This window comes from Thunnus maccoyii, chromosome 23 (genome assembly GCF_910596095.1).
Source record: "Thunnus maccoyii chromosome 23, fThuMac1.1, whole genome shotgun sequence".
Lineage (NCBI taxonomy): Eukaryota > Metazoa > Chordata > Actinopteri > Scombriformes > Scombridae > Thunnus > Thunnus maccoyii.
In genome coordinates this window covers 11986398-12007496 of record NC_056555.1, presented here as the reverse complement: position 1 = coordinate 12007496, position 21099 = coordinate 11986398, and the positions used below count along the sequence as shown (strand labels likewise).

Genomic DNA, 21099 nt, shown 5'->3' with positions numbered 1-21099 from the left:
AAACAAAAACAAATCCTTGAAACTTTTCCCACTGAAGCAGTTGGTAAGTACCAGATGGGAGCATCGCTCACAGCTTTATGCTGCCATCAAGCGAATCAAAATGCTTTCATATACTTTAGCGGGACTTTTTAAGGGTTTATCATTTGGTATTTTTTAACGTATTATGGCAGCCACATCAACCTCCTTAGGTGTTTTTAAAGGTACTACATTCATGAGTCACCACTTGAAGCCGAGGAAATCACCTCACATTTCATGACCAACGCTTTTCAGAGCAATTTCTTGCACCTATGTGATGTCTTCACTTACGTTTAATCACGTGTCCCTTTGGTCATAAAATTTGGGGGCTTTGATAATGAATTTTAACCAAGGGCGTAGGTTTGGTTTTAACTTTGGTAGGGACATTTTTTGTTGGACGGCCAAAATAATTGTGTATGTGTACTTGCACACATGTGCACACACACATACACACATAAAGAGCCTGACTCTGCAAAATCTTTACTGAACATGCATTTACTGACTTGCCTGAAACAGGACTTGTATCATGATTTTTACATTGTGTTTTATTAATAGACTACTTAACAATAAATCTGAGACTAAAATTGATATTTAAAAATAACATGTAAATGTATAGAAACCTGTAGGTAACGTGCTGCTCTGCAACTCGCTGCTGTAAGGTTTTCAAACCTCACCTGAGATTCTGTCCTTCTTTCAGTTTGTGGATTTGGTATTGTATTATTTTCATTCAGCCCCTGAACTTATGGCTAAATCTTTCACTGTGACATCAGAGCTTACCTGATAGGCTGCAGCTCACCTGTCTGTGTGTTTCTGTGCTGCTCAGGCTACTGCTGACAGGATTTTCATAATAAAATGATGTCTGACAGTCACAAACAGATCAGTTGGACAAGCTGTGGCTAATTTAGCTTATAAATAATGTCCATGTCTTAATAAGACATAATAATAACTCTGCACTTGATTACATTAAATGGTAAATATTTCTCCCACTAATTTCAATGATTAATGTTTGGATTGATTACAGATGATTGTTATTAACTGAGCTCAGCTGTTGCTGACACTGCGGTTCTTCTTTAAAAAGGACCAGATGTCTTAATTTGCTTTTGGGAGGAATTTTCACCAGCAGTAATAAAGTTGTTTAATTAAACAGCATGTCTGAGCAACATTCACAAATTAGCTAACGACACCTAACCTTGTTTACAATTCTGTGACGTTTGGAACGTTTAAACTATAAATACTAACCGCTTCCCCTACTGCTGCTGCTGCTGTCAGGCTGCTACAAGTCAACAATGTGTACAGCTTGAAGTTGAGGGTTGCCAGATCATCAGGTTGAGTATCCCCCATATCCTGCTCTTTCACTCTTTATCATAATAGTGCCCTTTTTTGCAGAAAATCACACAAACCTGGCAACTCTGCAGAGATCTTACCATTAACATTATGTGGAGTTAAAGCAGCTCGATTGTTTAAGATAGATAAAAATATTGGCAGGGGCATGTCCCTACCATCCATACCCAAACCTACACCCAAAAAACAAAACTCATGTTGTCTGTTCAATCAGCACTTTCACCTGATGGTGTATGTATAAATCTATAAATATTTAAAGACATCACAGGCTCACAGGAATGAGTATTCTGCTTTTACATCACAGTGAACTATTGCCATAGAAGAAGAAATGGTACCAAAGAATTTTAAATAACTGCTGAGAACAAGGTCTTATCCATTGTAATGCAACACTGGATTTTAACCGGTGGCTTTCTGAGTCCAGCTGAGAAGTAAGTGAAAGCATTTTGATCCTGGTCTGATTTTACACAACAGAGCAACCAAGCATGAATCAATACACTGGTCTTGGAAGATAAAGGCAGTTTCAAAATATAGCTTTAGTTTCAAACATTGGAAGAAGTATGAAAAAGGCCGGAACCACAGTTAAACAGGAATGTGGGGCCCTTTATATGAAAACACTCACCAGGGCCTGGTGTCACAAAATCTACTTTTTGTCCATTAGCTTGTGTCAGACACACAGTGTGCGACGGGGCCTGTACCTATGAGAAATACTGTCCACTGAGTCAGACAAGATCTAAAAATGATTAAGTCTTGACAGTTTTTAGGCTCACAGCATGACCTACTTAGATACCTAAATCATATTTTTACATGGTCACATGTATATTAAATATCTTGATATATTTGGACTGATTGAAAGGGATAAATAAGTTTGGGGTCTTTTCTCATTGGTTGTATCCTGATCAACCACAGAGCTTCTGTGATGAGGGGAACCTCCACGCTCCTGGTGTAAAGATAGAACAATAGTGCATACTGACAATGTGATGTTGGCTATGCAGGGTTAATGGAAGGAAACACTTCAAAATACAAAATAGGCTTTTAGGTTCTTTCTTGACCCAACAATGAAATAATGGTTTGACAAAAAAGAAACCCCCACATAAAACCACCCGTTATCACATGACTGAAATACTTACGTCATGAGTTGACAAATGACAATGTTGTCATCACATGACCTCACATGCCTGCTGTCCCGATTCCATACTAAATACTAGTTCTAAGCAGGTTTTGAGTGTGTAGTGTATTCACACTGGAAAAGTGACTAAATTAAGTAGGCTCAAAAAAGTCAGCAAGCGTACTAAAAAATGTATTTCTGAGTGTGCTGTGGACGTGACACAATTGTCACAGAACACTAAGCACAGAGGAAATGAAAGAGCTGGTGCAAAAAGATTCAGAGAGGTTTTGGAAACCAAAAGAAAAAGAAAAATCTTTTATCCAAAGTATTAGATCTTTGGTGAAAACACTTTCTTTTTGTGAAGTAGAAAGTGACAGTTTTATTGACATGTTAACACATGCATTGTATCATTTCCTCTTTAAATACAGTTAAAATAGTAAAGTATGTTGATGTCTTGTATGCCAACAGCAAAAAAACTGTATACCGTAATGATTAGTATATAGTATACATAATCAGTAGCTTATGGAATCGGGAAACAGCGTGTGAGTGGTGGTTAAAAGCGAACGTGTGTATGTTGAGGTGGTTTTTTCTCAACATAATTAGCTAGAATTAACTAAACTGAATAAAATATTTCTTTTAGAAGTGCCCACTAGCTGTTGTTATCTGGAATAATCAAAATGATAAACAGTGTGAGTATTAATTTAAAAACACGCTAATGAACAAATTCTTGAAGGTTTTGAGAAACCAGGCCAATCTCATCAACACTATTAAACACAGACCAAGGTAGCAGGGCAAAAACACTCCCTCTTTAGCTCATATTTAGTAAATGGGGACAATTATTAATAAATACAAAAATAATAACAGATATGTACAAATTTTCAACATCATAATACTTTCAACATTTCTTCAAAATGCCATAGAAATTATTTTTTTGCTCAAAAAGTCTCAAACCTTAATGGTCAATTAGAAAAAAAAAAAAATTTAAGAATGATAAATTATTATACAAAAACACATCCAACACCGTAGTAATAATTCCATTTTGGATGCAAGTCCTGACACACAGACAGGAGTTTGTGTTTCTTGCAACATTTAAACCAGAACGCAGAGGAAAAAAAAAAACAAAAACAAAAAAAAAATCTTCAAATAAGAATCGGATTTCTTCCTATATTGAAATAAAATGCATTGAGCGGCGTCGTTGGTAACACAGAAGTTTTTGTTTTTTTTTCTTCCCTTGTGCAGACAGGTCCTTGTGTGTGTGGCACTGCTGGAAACTGCTCTGGAGTCAGCGGAGACGGGAGTAAGGGGAGGCAAGGGCAGTAAGTGCACTTTGAACACAGGCATGCTGGGTACACACAAAGGGATGGATAGGTAAAAGATAAAGTTGTTTGATATAAAAAAAAGGGGTAAAGAAAAGAGTGAGAGGAACAAAGAGAAAGGAGTAGGTGGAAAGAGAGGGGAAAAAGCTGGATAAAACCCAACCAAAGCTGCTGCTGTCTCTTCCATAACCGAGGAAGAGGAAAAGCTAAAATCGAGAGAAAGACAGGAATAGGGGTAGTCTGAGTCCTACAGTAGTCGTGTCAGTAGGTCCTTCAACCATCTAACTTCCAAAAACAATCAGACTTTTTCCTTGTCAGCTGACCGGAATTAAACTCCAACTGTTAAAAATAAGTCTCCCCAAAATTGTACTGTGGTGGTATGATTAACAATGCCTTGAAAAACTTTGCAAACTTGAGGCAAATTCCCTTTTCAGAGGAGAAGTTTTTGGATTCCACTGTCTTGTTCTGAAAAGACCACGACCGCAACCGTGACACGCAGCAGATTTCCATCAAAACCATCCGTAATCAGGGGTGGAGAGCGTAAGTAACTGCCGGTCCAAAATGTGGCCAAAAGACCCCAGAGCCCCCGATGTCTCAGCAGGAACTGTCTGACCGAACTGTCACTGGGTAAATAGGGGTGACATCGCCGAGATGAAGCAGTCTGATTGGTGCTGTCAGTGGAAGAAGTGGTGAGGTCAAAGGTCACAAACGGTGGTGGCCCGCACAGCTGCCCAACATTCTGTCAGTGATGCAACTTGGCCTGCGGGGAGAGGAACACGGAAACGTTTTGTTTTTTGCTTCCATTCATGATTGCTTTGATGTCTGTGAGATTTTTTTTTTTTTTTAGTAGTTTCAGAAAAGATACTTTACTGCTCTTTACCCTTTATACTTATTTCAAGATTTGAACATAAACTGCCTTTTCACACCTTTTATTCAAAAGTAGATTATTATCTAATTATTATTATCTTTTGAATGTTTCTGTAATGATTTGTTGTGTATAAATGCAGTAGGGGATGTTTGTAAAATGCACTGTCATTGTAATCTATTGAAGGCCTTTTTGCCCTATTAGTAAATTAGACTGTTTTTTGTTCTGCCCATTACAAAATGAAGGAAACTAGTGAGGCTTCCTGCACAGCAAATCACCTGAGAGGAAATGAATGGAGGCATTTTAGATTGTACAGGAGAGATGCCAAAAATCTTGAACAAAGTTAAAGCTGTTTGGCGACTTAATAAAATGCAACAAATCTTAGGGGTCGTCTGTTAGCTTGTCATCCAGGTGAGTTTAAGATTAAGCTATGTGGGTTGCTTTCAAATGAATTAGAACAAATGTGTGACATGTGACTTCATTCAAGCTTTTTTTTTTTTTTTTAAATGACAGCCCTAATTCATATGATTTTTTTAATAGCAGTGATGGATTAGTTCATGTTCCAGTTAACTTTGCCTTTTTATTTTCTAAATCTCAGTAACAGAATAATACAAATGGTTTCCTGAGAAAACTGACAAAAACAGAGTGTTATTTCTTCAGCAGCTCTGTGATTATAAGAGACTAGAGCTGCAACGATGACTCAATTAATCGATTGACAGAAAATGCAGATTTGCTGGTTTCAGCTCCTCACGTGATAATTTAATGCTTTTTTTGTCATACATGATAGTAAACTGGTATCTTTGGGTTTTCAGCTGTGAGTTGGGCAAAACAAGACTTCTGAAGACATCACATTTAACTGTGGGAAATTATAACAGTGATTTTGACATTTCATTGGCCAAATGATTCATCGAGAAAATAACTGGCAGATTAATCAATGATGAAAATAATCAGTTGCAACCCTAACAGAGACTGCTGAGAGTTTACAAGTGCTTGCTCTTGTAGTTTCAGCAATAAACACTCCTACAGACATTTACCTGAGAAAAGTTCATTCTTGACCTTGGAAATAGTAGTTTGATTAAAAAACGTTTACATTTAATAGCTTTTTCTGGCACTTTCAACCACATGTCATGGTCTTCATCAGTGGATGAAGTGTTCAGCTGTCATGGGGATGGTTCAACTATTATCATATGACAAAAGTTAGTTCATGTGATAACAGGTGGTCCTATGTAGGAGGATAACATAACCCTTGTCTCTGTTCAAGAACCACCTGTTATCACATTGCCAGAGTTTCATTCTTGTGGTTGAAAGCTGCAAGAAAAGCTAATAAGAAGACCTTGAGTTAGGATTTTGTTGTCAGACTGAAATATCAGTTATCAGTACAATAGGCTATATACCATAGTTAAAGGACCAGTGTGTAGGATGTAGTGGCATCTAGCACTGAGGTTGTACAACCAGCTGAATACCCTCACTTTCCCCTTCCAAGCATGTAGGAGAACCTACGGTGGCTGTGAAACTTGCCCTCTCTCGAGCCGGTGTGGTTTGTCCATTCTGGGCTACTGTAGAAACATGGCGGTGCAACATGGCGGGCTACATGGACAAGGACCTGCTCCCTATGTAGATATAAAGGGCTCATTCTAAGCTAACGAAAACACAATGATTCTTATTTTCAGGTGATTATACACTAATTAAAACATACTTAAATAAATATTATATTCCATTTCTGCCAGTAGATCCCCCCAAAATCTTACACACTGATCCTTTAACAGCAGGTGATGGACTTTCAGTTAACTATAAGGCTGGTTTGATGATTTAGAACTGAGCACACCAATCAGAGTACTGGATAATGAAGAGACACAGCCTGCACCTACCTGTCTCGGGGACTCAGGCGCGGAGGCCAGTATCCCCCCGCTGTCGTTCCCTTTCCCGAAGAGGCTCTTCAGTCCGCCCGGCCTGCTAAGCTTGCTGGCCTTGCCTCTGTAAGAGCTGGGGCTCCTCCTCTTCCTCCCCTCTGCTTTTCCTCCATAAGCCAGGGGTCCGGATGGGGGAGCCAGTGACTGATGGGGGGCGGAGGACAGCTCTCTGTTGGGTGAGTGGGATATACTGGTGGTGCCAAGATCGCGGCTGGAGAGGACAAGAAGTGTGATATATAATACACTCTAGTTGAACCCTCACTGTACAGCGGGATCTATTTGGCCTGGTATAAAATCATCACAACACATTTTATAGTGCTGTGTATTTTAGAAGAAAGCCAAACACCTGTCATCACAGCGTTTGCACTGCAGGCACTCTGTTTACACAATGCTCTACTTTTAATCAATCATGCTCTGATGTGTTTTGCCTACATTCTATGTCATGTGTTGAGCTGAGCTTGTACAGTGCCTTTTGTAGCCCTGGCTACAATCAAAATGTCAATAAAGATAATATGAATTAAATAAGCTTTTTATTTGACACCATTATCTTGAACACATTTAACTGATGCTCTTGGAATAGACTTCTAACAAGTTCTTCTTTCAGGATCTTCTCAAAGATACAATAATGATGAAAGATCTGTGGTTGTTCAAATGAATTTTCAGATATTTTCTTAACTTTCCAGACATGAGCATGAGCTCTGCAGCCCTGGACTCACCTGTTCTGCAAGTTGTGGCTTTGAGATCCATCAGCTCTAGATAACCAGTCCTCGCCCCTACTCCAAAGCCCGCTCCCTCCACGTCCGCTTCCCCCACGGCCAAGTCCCTTTTTCCTGGCTGGAGTGGCAGCTGCCCCCCCTGAACCTTGTAATGTCGGATGATAGCTGCTGCCGTTCCTCTTGTGATTATCCACAGGCGGAAACGGGGAGCAAGAAAAAGAAAAGGAGGAGGAGGAAGGGTTTTTTCTCTTCTTAGAGCCCGCTACAGAGCCCTCTATCTCTTTGGATGGTCGGCTGGCTTTATGCGTGCCGTTACGGGCTTTTCCTGGCGTGGAAACCGGGGCGAGGGATTGCTGGGCATCTCGGATACTGAACACCCCAGCCTTGGATGCGGACTGAGGAAAAGTGGCAGTGTAGGAGAAGGTGTTGGAGGGGGAGGTGAGGAGAGGGGAAGTGATGGAGGTGGGAGAGGAAGGGTGTTGTGAAGTGATGGAGGAGGTACCAGAGGAGGGGAGGGAGAGGAGGCTCTCAGCGGCCAACGGCACCTTCCTGGAACAACAAGGAGAGGATAGTTTAATTGTTTCCAATTCAAACATTTTTTTTGGTACTTGTATCATTTTCACACATTGATTTTTATGTGAAACAGTTCTATTCCAAGACACAAATGCACATACTCACCTCCACATCTGTGCGTTGAGGTGCTTCTCCACCATGCTCTGGAGCGCCAGCCTCATCCTGTCCCATCGCCTGTCGAACACATAGTGGCCCCGCCCCATGAGCCTGCTGCTGAATACGCAAAACTGGAGGGAGAAAGAAGGGTGAAAGTGAGAGGAATGCAAGATGAGGCATGGCGAAATAAAAAAACCCCAACCAACTCCAAATCGAGCTTAATATTACTAATCAATGCTTATTTTTAGATTTGAAGAGGAAATATGCTTATCCACCGTGAGTGGGCAGTTCACTCTGATTTTCGGTGGCATAATGGCAATAAATGCAGTATATATAATGAACAGTTTAATTAGACAGGAAATCGAGTCATACATCCTTCCTGTGCTAACTTTTTCGGTCTTAACAGACTCTGAACAAAAACATCTTTTCCATCAGCCCAATGGTTTCAGACAGAAGCTGAAACTGTACGGTGAGGTGTTCAGTTCTTGCTGAAAGAAGTTTGGCAAGAAAGGCTTTTAACTGCAGAAAGCACAGCAATGAAAATTTAAACATAGTTGCCTTAGCTGTTTATATACAAAACAAGTGTCCATCTATTTTAATTATATCGTGAGCACTTGTTTGCCGTTCTTAAAGACAAGGTTTGGCTTATTTGGAGTCTCTGCTGCTTGCCTGGCAACCTCACAGCAACGACAAAGCTTCAGGAAGTTAGTGCTCCTGGCACGAAATACAGTCTGGCACATGATCTCCTATAAAACAACAACTTGTCGTTTTTACACTTCGGTTTTACATGGATTTAAACTATCAATATACTGTGTGTTAGCAACTGAGCTTTAGAGGTGTTTTTTCACTTTGGACAGAGCCAGGCTAGCTGTTTCCCTTTCTTCCAGTCTTCATGCTAAGCTAAGCTCAGCTAACCATCTCCTGGCTGTAGCTTCATCTTTAAAGTTAACATATCAGAGTAGCATCAATCTCCTCATGTAACAAGAAAGGCAAGAAAGCAAATAAATGCATTCCCCTACATGTTGAACTATTGTGATTCTGAAATCAAACTTACACACAACCTCTTTTTTGCACTGAAAACAATAGAAAAGACCTACAGCTAAGGCTGAACAACAACAAAAGGCTCTATATGGCATATAAAAGCAGACACTGAGGGATACAGCAGAGATTTTATTATATTGGCTCAAACTGGTCTCCCAGGGTTATGAACTGCTAAAATGCCTTCAAGTGCAACGTTAGTCATACTATTTACCCCTAAAGGCTGTGGGTGGTGACTGGAGTAGTGAAAGCCAGGTCTGTCCGTGTCCTCTGCAGTCTCTGCGTCTCCCTCGTCACTGGAAAGCCGACCACCATCTCCCGCCGCCGTCACCCAGATGTGGGGAGATGGCTCTGGGTTTGGGGCTGGGGCTGTGGCAGGCGCTGGTGCTGGAGTCAGAGGACTGGAGGTGGAGGTGGTGGAGCCTGGAACCCTGGAGTGGATGTGTTAAAAAATACATCAGGGTGAACAGAAGAGAGTGAAATCGCAGAGAATAGATGAGACAGACATAAGAACGTGGAGAGAAAGAGAAACCAAAAATAATGAGGAGAAGAGGAGGAAGGGAGAGAATATAAGAAACGTTTGTACAGAAATATGAAGACGCAGAGAAGGAAAGAGAGAGGTGAGCAGATAGAGAAAGTGTGAAAGACAAAGAAGTGATAGGAGGAAATAGAAATGTGATAGAGACAAGATAAAAGAATGTGAGAGGAAACAAATAAAAAAGATTGAGAGAAAGAAGCAAAAAAAAAATAAAAAGGGCAACAGGAAGAAAGTGTGAGAATCACAGAAAACTTTGTGAACACAAAAGCTTATGTCATATCTGTGCTCACACTGCAATCAATGTTTGCTTAATGTTTGCCACAGAGGCAAAGCCCCAAATAACTCCCTTCTTCAAACAGAGGATCATCTTCCAAATAGGAAGAGGAAATGAGTTTCTCATTCTTTCTCAAGGGCAGACTTGCCATCCTTTTACTATCATGTCTACTTCTGTTTGTCACTCCTTGCACTCTTGTTTACAGCATCCCCTGGTGGGAAAAACATGAACAGACAAAGATTTTTAACATGTATCTGTCTGGGTCCAGTACAGATTTGAAAAGTCTGCAGAATTCATATTTAAGTAAAAGTAAAGAAAAATGACTGCTCAAATTTTAAATGCTTAAATTATTGTGTATGAAAAAATGCTAAATTATCCAAAATAAATGTAAATTGTGACGAATTAGAAGTCCTTAGAAGTACAGATTAAACTTTAAATAGTCAACTTACATAAAGAAACTGAATACTTAAAATACAAAATCAGTTAGGAAAACTATCTACTGTAGTAATTTAAAAAAGGCAAAACATCTGACTCGTAGGTTTTGGATAATTTTGAATTGTGGACTTGAACTGACATGCATAGTTAATACAGTGTGTGTGTGTGTGTGTGTGTGTGAGTCCTACCTGGGTATGTGCGCATTAGCAAGCCGTAGCTTCAGTGAGGACAAGGGTCGACCGTTGGGGCAGTGAGGCTTGCTGGGACATGTGGTTTCCTGTGATGCGATGCTCTGGCCGCCGCCTTCTTTCCCTCCTTGCACTCCCTCCCTGTCTTTCTCCTTCTCCTTTGCTCCCTCCTTCTCCTTCGCCCTCCCCTTGTGTTCGGCCAGGAGGATGTCGAAATGTTTCCTTCGGCCGGGGACGGCTCGGCGGTGGGCTAAGGAGTGAGTCTGCGGCAAGAAACGCGGGGGGAAAAAAAAAGTTAATTGCTATCTCATCCTTGCCTTTTTGTGGGATAATAAGCACTGAGTGTCAAGAGATATTAGGTTATTTCCAGAGAGACTTTGCTAATGAAAGTATTGATCTGTGAAGAATTCAGAGTGTAGCTCAAACATGCTTCAGCAGGGCCGATGGTTGGAGTCTCGGGGGCTTAAATCATGGCTTTGTGGTTTCAGGAAAGTTTCCATAATCACTGCACCATGCTGCTGCCCACGTCACACCAGACTAACGCGGGTAAATATTGCCTGTGCATGGTAAGCTTGTCTACCCTTCCAACTACTTTGGAAGGTAACCAGCTGTCAAACATTTGGTTTTCCAATCGTTTTTTAAAAAATGTCAATCTGAGGCTGCTGAATTGCTAGTTTAAACAGGTTAAAATAGCCTATGGAAAGAGTTTCCTGTACTCATTCAAAGGTCATATTGAGGGTGACGGCCTCTTCAAATGCTTTAAGGGCCTGAGATGTGCATCTTACATCCTGATCATGAACACACATCCTGACTGCTGAATAAGAGTGTCAACAATTGAAACGGGCACTCCACCAGTTTTACACAAGAAGTTCAGTTTAGTTGTAATGTTGGGGTGAATGAGAGTACTAACCACCCTGTGAAAACAGTGGTATAATATCTTTGTGACTCTGGAGGGAGCTGAGAAAATAACCCTGATGATGTCACAGTGATGTCACCAGGGTTATCTTGGATAAACAGAAATCCTGAATTACAAACTGGACATGTGGAGTTTTAAAGTATGAGTATATAAGTATTAAATGAGTATTTACCAGGCATGGAGGATCTAATGGAGGACCAGTCGAATTTTTTCCCCCCCCAATTTTATGCAAGTATAATACTAAATCACTAGAGTTCCCCTTAAAAGCTGAAGCAAAAAAAGGCCAATGCCAGTACTTTGTCTTCATGTCCTGATATGAGAATCTACAGCAGACACTCACACTGACAGCAGGAGAAAACATGCACAAATGTGAGCCGCTGTTTGCCTGAAATAATTTCTGCAACATTTTGTAATTTTGCCCATGTTGGCTGCAACTTGTCAAGATACTAAATGATAACAATCTTCCCTAGAAGTTATGAGTTGTAAGAGTATTTCTATGAACAATTACATTTTTACACCCAAAGCAGCACTTTAGAGTAAATGCATGTGCATTCTGTTAAGAGCTATATTTAACAGTTTATAAGAGGTGCCAGAGTAGGAAATTAACTCTTTTTTACTAGGGCTTTTTTTGCCCTCATGAAACATGTTTTGGGAGCATTTTGGATCATTTCCAGGGCAATTTTTGAAAATTATGGGAAATACCTTAGTTCTATGTTGCATAACAAACCAATAGCCGAGCTTATAATGCAAGAACATGAGTTATAATCCCAGTTACAGATTATAACTGTGTGAGTATTTTTACCCATTTAATGCATATTTTATTTAAGTATGAACAATAAACGTGACGTTATGTAACAATGTCACAGTTGAACATCTCAACATTGCTGTCATGTTAGGTACGGCACTCTATGGTTTAAAATAACATGCACTGTGACAGCTTCAGTAGATTTTTTAGGCACAGGCCAGACAGGGAGAGGGTCAGTGGCTGTCCAGATTTCTAACCTACTTTCATTTCCAACTGATAGTGACTCAGCTGAAAGTGCGACAGGTTTGTGAATTAAAAAATGCTCCATGTTGGCAACGTTACCATTAGTAGTTGTCGTGGCTGCCTCGCAAAACGCTCCAGCGTTTTGCGAGGAGAGCAGGTATGGAAGCCTAGCTGTCCCAGACATCTGAGTTGCACTTTGAATACAGAGCAAAATCCAGACACGCTTTGCAAAAAGCATTAAGTCTTTGTTTAACTGTTTATTTTACGAGGGCAATTAAAAAAGACCCTGCGATCCCAATCCCAAGGGCAATTTTACATTCTTTTAGGGGCATTTTGCCCCGAGCCCCAGTTAATTTCCGACCTTGAGCTGTGCCGTATTCAAAATGAATCACAAAGCGTCCCTTTCGAATTGTTAAGTATGAAAACAGCTAAATGTGTAGTTAACTGTCTCCAGATTGTAGCTCGATACTTTTTGTCATTTATGTTACTGGGTGGAAGTCGGTTTACGAAACTAACCTTTAAATCGATTTAGCAGCTGTTCGAAGCAGATGTCACTATGAAGCATATGTTCAACGTAAAATCAAGCAGTGATCGCTCCTGAGAGTTTCATGAATATGCAGGTCACCTGTTGTAAATGTCATTTCTGTATTAGCTCTCCTGCATGTAGAAAATAACATAGATAAAAAGAAAAACGAAGATGTGAAAACTGATTGCCAGGAGAGCTAAACCGTAAGATGCTTTTAGGAAACAGGGCCCAGTCCTTGTCTTAAAATTGTGGATCTCATTGGGACGGTATAAATTAAGGTTAAATTGTTTTCATTGTTTTTAATGAATACATGGTAGAGAGTTAAATGATTTTTATCACCATCCACTTCTAAAAAAATAAAATAAATAAAAATCAACACATTAGCTTGATACATCCTTAATTGCTTAATAACCAGTTTGAAGTGATTAGTAAAGCTTGCTGGAGGTAAGGACAGTAAAACGGACTATTACTGCTGAAAGATGTTGTGGCCTCATCCAACATCTATAATTACCGCATCAAGGGAAGTGTAGGCCCAGTAATGCTTCAGCACTGCTACCCAGCATTAACTGAAAAATGGGCAGGGCAGAGATATCACAGAGGCAGACAAGAGTCACAGCTGTAGCTGGAGTCCTGCGATAGTGACATCAGTGCACCCTTCAATTATTATTACTAAACAAACAAAGCTGATTTCCGGGTCAGACGATCTTACACAGGAAGCAGGAAGGAGAGTCATGACACAACTAGGAAGCTATTATTGTCTCCTCACAAACTACACAAAGGTGGTGAGTTCTGTCTTCTTCTTCTGAGAGCGTGCGTGATAGTGTATTTGCGTGCGTTACCTTGCAGGTGAGAGACCGTGTGCAAGGTCGTTTAGTCTCTGGGTCCTGGACTCCACAGTGCTTGTTTGGATCAAACACCCTCCCTGTAAAACATGGACACACACACACACACACACAAGTCTGGTACTGAAAGACTATCATTTGGTAATTTCTTCTTTCCCTGTTTTCAGTATGAAATCACATTTGATGGGAGTGGGAGCCTCACAATGCCACGAGTGCATTAATTTGTCTCCTTTTGAGGCAGCTGTTCATTCACTGACATTTATCTCTTCACATATTCCTTTGTTCTTTCAGTCATTCAGTCGTGGTCTAACGCTAACGCAGTCTAATAGTGCTGTTCTGTGTGACATTATTAGTAATGCTTCCAGTTTCAAATGGATAAATTGTACAGATCTCTCACGCTGTGACAAATCACTCCAGACAGGAGATACTGGCAGCTTGGCAAGAGTCAACAGTGACTGACAGCCCAGGAAACTCTCTCCTGCTTTAAAGAGTCAAATCTGAAGAGAAAATACACTTGAAGATGAAAGATAACCATTAACTTTAAAAGACAGTGGCGGGTGGCAGCCAAAGTAAAAAAGCCTCTTTGTACGGTAAGAATGTTATACGTGAGAAAAATACTCAGGTGTTGGAAGTAGCGGACGAACATTCTTCAAGACTCTGAAAACTTACTTTCTCAATCATTTCTGTATTATGAGTAATGGGATCTGACATGTGCACGATATTTTCTGCCAAAGTTTGGTTATTTCACAAGAGAGATTTGTGAGTTTGTTTTTTTTTCTCTGCTATCTTCTCACTGGTTTAAAAAGGCGGCGGGGCTCAGTTGGAAGAAGGTGATGTTGAATACTTCCACGGACCAATCAGGATTCAGCAACATTTGAATCAGAATGTGTTTACAGCTGGTGGGGGTCGTTTGGTCATTGTAAATCAAATATGATCAAACCACATTCACACAGTCTTAATGAAGATTTTTTTAAATGTTAAATTCTTGAATATTTAATGTTATAGAGAAAAACTGAAGATTTAAAGCACAGTTTTTCAGGGACTTAAAAGGTTCAGTCACCATTTCACCAATTAAAACATCTTCAAAGTAAGTAAACAGCAAATAAAACAAGCAGATGATAATTAGTCTGCTGGTTTCTCACAAGTGCTGAAATGATAACCAGTTAAAGAGAAATATACTTTTTTCAAAAAACCTGGTTCCTATTTTCAGTTTTTGATGTGATAACAATTTAAATCACACATTTAATAGCTTGCATGATGGGTGGCAACAACACTGTCAAACAGAGCTTTGTTCATTAAAGCAGCAACAAGAGTGGATAGAACAACAATACAAGAGTAAAATGATGTCTGCTGTGGTAAGTATGGTAGGTCAAATGTGATCCAGGAACTATGTTCACAAGATTCAGTTTAGCTAATGACCTTTACCTTTCATCTGGATGTTTCTCTTTCAAAAAAACTTGAATACAATATGGTTGCACCAGACCTGTGTTCAAAAATTGTGTGATTGTTCTTGTTGCTTTCCATAATGCACTCATTTATAAAGCTGCATCTACTGCAATACAGCAGTACAAAAATAAGTACTAAGGTGTAAAAAACATTTAATTTTAGATGCCAAAAATAATAATGATTTTCAATCATGTAGTGCTTGCATTTTCTACATCCTGTGTCAACTGTTGAATGTTGAAAATATCTTGAGTCATGGAGACCTTTCAAACCAAACTTTTGTGACTTTTCTATGCTGATACTAATAGCAAAAGCACCACCACCTTCATTGCTCCACGCAAACTAGACGGCCAACAACAACCTCCAGTCAGCAGGTCATCTTAAACAGTGTTACTGTCAGAGGGCTGTAATCTAGTGCTGGCCTTTGCTATAATCCCTGTAATCTTTTTGGGTTTGCAGTATGTGACAGCTTCAATGGATGCAGACGGACAGAAACATGCAAACGTACGACAGCAATGAACATGCGCTTAGACATAAACAAACTCATGTGCTCAATTTCAAGTTCACACGAACGTAAAAAAGGAAGTTGAGAGAGGTAGAAAGATGAGGCGGTTGACTGCAGACTGAAGAAAGACACAGATGAGAAAAGGAAACCGAACAACACAGGAAGCAGAAGTACAAGATGAGTGAATAAATAAGACGATGATGAATAGAGAGAGAAAGCCAGAGTGAAACGGGAGACAGGAGTGTAGGGGGGGGGGGGGGGAGAAAATTAGGACAGAGTATGAGTGTGTGAGAGAGAAACAAGGAGGTCGAGGCAGGAGGTGGAGTGTGAGAGGGTGAAGAAATATAGAGACGCAGGAGGTGGGGAAAATCTCTCTTAAAGACAAGCAGCTTTTTGGCAGCGGGAGCTACTGAATTAGAGGGTGTCAATCAGTGGCTTGGAGCGCAGCAAGACTCAGCACAAACAAAGAAAAAGAAGAGAAAAATGAGGAGTGGAATGACAGGAAAGATGGAAGATAGAGATATGATACCAACAACCAGACCCTGAAGCATCTATCACAAATCTTTTTTTTTCACCTCTCTTACTTAAGAGATTAGCATTCGGTTTCCTTGTGCGCCTCAATGTTAATTTAAAAAGGAAAAAACAAACAATTGAGTGTTTGGAAGTTAGAATGAGGAAGAAGGGCTAGAGAAAACAACAGAGTAAGTAAGAGAGAGAGAGAGAGAGCGAGAGAGAATGCTGTTAAAACTATAGGGAGGAGTCTTTGCCTTTCCAAAACACACAGTCTAACCCCACCACTGTCTTGTCTGCAGCCAAACATTCAGCCTGGAAGCTCTCCAAAGGATACTGAGATAAGAAATAGTGAGTGTGTGAGCTTGTGAGAGTGTATGCATGAATAAACATAGGAATTCTTATGTAAAGCTTAAGAGAGTAATTTAAGGAGCGAAGAAAGAAATATTTAACTCTTCAAGCACAGGAATTTCAGTTGGCTAAAAGTTATACAATCAGTTTTGTGATCTGTAGGTTGATGGAAAGATGAAGATCCCAAACTAACTCCAGGACAGTAAATGGACATCTCTTATGACTGACCTGAGAGTCTTTTGTGCGACCTGGAGGCAGCCTTAGTTCCGTTTTGCTGCTTCTTCTCCAAAGGCGACAACGACGACGACGACGACGGCAGAGCTCCAGACCGCTGAGAGGGCGAAGGCGACGGGGAGGGTTTTCGGTCCAGCGGGGAGGGAGAAGGTGTAGATGCCGGCCGTCTGTCCAGCGGAGAGCGTGCCGGACTGGGCCGCCCGTCCAGCGAGGATGGAGACGCGGTGGAGCGCGGTGTGGACGGCCCGCCGGTGCCTCGACCGTTCATTAGCTTTTCGCCGGAACGCTGGGAGGCCGGGGGAGTGAGGGACGGGGGTTTGAGGGAGGAGGCAGAGGGGGAGGAAGAGGAGGAGGAGGAAGTGAGGCGGACGTGTGACGCCGAGTCTGCTCGGCTGAGGCAGGGCATCTTCTCCAGGCTTACGACTGGAAGTGATACGCTGGAGAGATGAAGGAAGGAAGAGGATTTTCGTGTCATTGTATGTACATAATTGTTCTGGGAGCAGCAAAAGCAGTATGCAGCACACTCCGACAACAACAACAAAAAAAAAGTATGTACCCACCATGTCTTGTTCCGTGCCCCCTTTGGTGGGTAGACAGCAAGTGGCGCCTTGCTGAACCGGGAGTGAGGGTAATCTTTAGGGACCCTGAAGGCCAGTGTGTCCCCAGGACTGGGAGCCACAGCGGGGGCCACTGCGGGCGTCTTGGGCTTCATGGGCACCAGGGGGCTCCTGGAGGGGACGGGGGAGCCGTGGCGCTTCTCTGAAATACAGAAAGAAACAGAGTCACATATCTGAATACATATTTATGTGTCAGCTCACATACCTGCAAGGCACACACACACACACATACCAACACTGAAAAACACACACTCAAATAATCAAAACACACCCCTAATATCAAGATCATGCAATGCTAATGGGTACGTTTTGGATCTGGGTACTTTTTTGGAACTCGTTTGCATCTGATTAGCACCTTGTAATGAGTGTAATGCAGTTTGGTATTTACAACTACTTGTTTTTTTGTACTCTGCTTAGGTGCCAGATGGATGTGTTGTAGCGCAAGAGAGAGCAAATCTGTGCCAGAACTTTTTCACAAAAAGCTATTAAGTATTTACAAATCAATTAAGTGTACTTTTCTCTAATTAGCAACTTCCCCGACACCATCTGAGGTGTCCTTGTCCGATAAACTCCACTAATCTGTCCAAGGAGGGTTGAATCGAGGGCAACTGGACTTGGTTGGAGATACTTGAAGGTGTTTCGCCTCTCATCCGAGGGACTTCATCAGTCCTAACCCTACCCTCCTTGGATAACCATGACCTGGATGACTGAGAAACTTCAGACATCCACCGATCTGCTACTATGCGCGTTCTAACAAGAGCCAACAATTATAAATACCTTTTGACCCAGATCTGATCAGAATACACAAGTGAACGGATGCTGAGACACAGCAGAAGGGAAAACGTAGAGGGAATAAATTACGAGACTACGGGGAGAAAGGAGGAGAGGAAAGGAGCTCACACTTACGGTTCTTGCTATGCATGTCTTTGTGGGAGCAAAGTGGGGAGGGAATGTGGGGGGGTGGGGGTTGTGGTCCAGGACTGTCTGTCTCTCTCTCTGTCTGTCTCACAGGGAAACTACACCCCGGCTACCTGAATGAAAACAGAGGGTTGAACACGTCATAAACACAGAGAAACGAGGTAGGGGGAAAAAAAAAAAACTCTGCAAGAGTGCACACAAATCATATGCAACACTTTATTTATAATTGTGTTCATGATTCAAAACAAACATTATGGCTCCTTTCTTATCATCTAACAGCTGCAAGACCTAGCAAGTTTCAACTGATAGATAAAGCGGTGAAAAGCAGCTGTTAATTTTGGGATGAGACCGGCCCTTGTGGTATGTTGAATTTCCTGCCCACTGATAAGAAGCAAATCTTACACAGCAAGGAGCAGAGAAATGATAAGAGCTCAGGTAGAAAATAGAGACAGCTAAACTGAAAAGTCACTAAAAGCTTGGTCAGATTTAAGTCCTGACACTCTGAAGATTTACTTTGAAAAACAGACCAAATGCAGCTACGTGTCATTCGGCAGATAACTGTGTCTGGGTCATTATCATTCATCTTGGAAACATATATGCAAATATTATTGTACATGACTATATATGTACATGGAGGCTCATTCACTGACAAACTATGTAGTATACAAATGTGCACTTGTGGAAACAGACTCCTCCATACAGCTCACAGAAAACTTACATAACTGTAAAAAAAAATTAAAAAAGTCTCTATATATCTTTTACTGCAGAGCTAGATGAGAAGATTAATAAAACTCAAAACACCTGCAGTATAATTTTAATACGAGTGTCCTAAGTGTACTGTAATGTAAAAAACTCCTGACCAAGTAGCGCTGATGTCCTGCTTAGCCAATAAGCAGCATGAGGGACTATAAGTGTGTGTGTGTGTTATGTCGAACAACCCTGTTAATGAGTGTAGTAGTAGGCTACTAACAGCAAGCCTGTTGGAACAGCAGGGGCTGGGCGACAGACTGACCGACACCGTGTGTTTGCACTGAGTGCATGAGTTTACATGAAAGTGTGCTGCAGGTGACTGGAAGACAGTCTGTGTACAATGCATGTCTGTGTGTATTTAAGAGATTAGCTGATGCATGCATATGTCGAACAGGTGTGTGTGGGTATGATATCACATTGAGAACTTATATACTGTAAGTGTACGTGTGTTTTTGTATATGCGTGCCTGTCTCTGTGTGTAGTACGTCTATGTAAGAGCACTTTGTAAGAAGATAAATTTGCGTATGAGTGTGTGTGTGAGTGTGTGTGTGGGGCAGGTGTGTAAATAGGCCACTGGAAGGCAGCTGTATACAGAGTATCAGGATCAAAGTCCGAAGCCACATTCGCAGGTATGCAGCTACAATGGTGACAATTTCACACATTAAATCACAAATTATTTCACACAGTTTCACACGTTAGACACACACCGTTTTAGTCAACTCAGCTGAACAGTTCAATGAAGCTGCACTGTAGAAATGGACTGTGGAAAACTGCCTGTGTGTGTTTTCCTGTATGTGTGTGATTTCAGCATTTTCATATTTTGCCAGCTAGGAACAAGGTAAACAATAAATCTAAAGAAATATGATCTCAAATGTGCTCTTGTGGTTAAAGGGCTAAGCCAAATACATCATGTACTTGTGACTTTGGGTCCAAAGTCAACCTCTGTTGCATGTTTTGTTTTCTTTGCTTCATTTGGATTCCTGTTACTGTTTCTTTTTTATTCAGCACAAAAGGAGAAATTGCTTTTTGAAAAATGACTTATATTCCAAAATGAAAATTACTATTTGAGGAAGACTGCGATCCTGCAAAATGACAAAATATAAAAGTTCAGGTATTGATAGGATTAGAACAGTTTGTTCTGAACAACTTCTGATGGGAGAGTTATTCTCCCCCCCATACAGACACCGATATATTGTGTTTTGGAACAGACCTCATCCAGTGAGTAAAGAGCCAGTTGGGAGCTAACCATACTGATTTACAACACATGGACGGCTGCCCAGGCAAGGTCACTAAGCCACTCGACCACAAGGGCACCCTTGCTACTACGCTCTCCTGCCTGCCTGTCGTTATGGCAATGCTGACAGCCCAGCTGGCTGCTGATTGGCTGCTGGCTCATCCTGTGTGTGGACTATTCGCATGAGGAGAAAGCAGAGGCTCTCAGAGCTCAGCTGGGTTTGTTTACATTGAGAGAGGAGCAGGGGAGTGAGGAAGAGAGAAAAAACAGATCTGAGAAAATTAAAAGAAACGTGTATGAAAACTCTCAGCCATCCATGCTGCAAGTTGTACTGGCAAAACAAGAGTATATTGTGAGCAGTGGAGCATTCTAGTGGTACTATTGAAAATCTATCTGCACAAAGACAGTTTGCCTTGAGGCCTTACAGGTAAACAATATTTTTGGAAATATTTGCAGATAAGAGACTATGTAACATTTGTTCTGAGTTTGGTATTGCTGCCATTATATGCATAGGCTTCAAAATTTTACAAGAGACCAGTAGCCTCACATTTGTTCAATGTGCAATTGACATGGCAGTGAAAACTTTGGCAGAGTTTTTACAGTGTTATTATCATGTACTTATAAATAATTGCTTATCATTTTTTAAGCAAAAAAAAAGAAAAAAAAGGGTTTTGGATCCATATAAACAAAACTAATAAGACCTGCTTTGTTCTCAGTCACTGGCTCATTAATTGGACCTTCCACTATCACCTGTATATTCATTTTCTTCTTTATATATGCAAAATGTTATGTCTTCTGACTGAACTTTGATAGTGAGATGAGGTAAATAAAAACATTTTGGTGCATTTTACTTAC

At 40.9% G+C, this 21099-nt stretch overlaps 1 protein-coding gene across 2 annotated transcripts in view; it reads right to left on the bottom strand.

Annotated features, from left to right (window-relative positions):
• Positions 1–542: 542 nt before the first annotated feature.
• Positions 543–21099, bottom strand: part of atxn7l1 (ataxin 7-like 1) — a 34208-nt gene continuing 13651 nt past the window's right edge. Inside the window, exons 1-10 of one of the 2 annotated variants that reach the window (XM_042403225.1) lie at positions 18249–18356; positions 17286–17484; positions 16720–17162; positions 13680–13762; positions 10411–10673; positions 9190–9406; positions 7947–8068; positions 7269–7817; positions 6511–6763; positions 543–4537 (exon numbers count right to left, since the gene is read on the bottom strand). In XM_042403225.1, coding sequence (XP_042259159.1) covers positions 4520–4537; positions 6511–6763; positions 7269–7817; positions 7947–8068; positions 9190–9406; positions 10411–10673; positions 13680–13762; positions 16720–17162; positions 17286–17484; positions 18249–18264 — 2163 coding nt within the window. In that variant the 5' untranslated portion in view covers positions 18265–18356 and the 3' untranslated portion in view covers positions 543–4519. Of the gene's footprint in view, positions 4538–6510; positions 6764–7268; positions 7818–7946; positions 8069–9189; positions 9407–10410; positions 10674–13679; positions 13763–16719; positions 17163–17285; positions 17485–18248; positions 18357–21099 lie in introns of those variants that run through there. The other variant, XM_042403226.1, reaches the window with a different exon arrangement.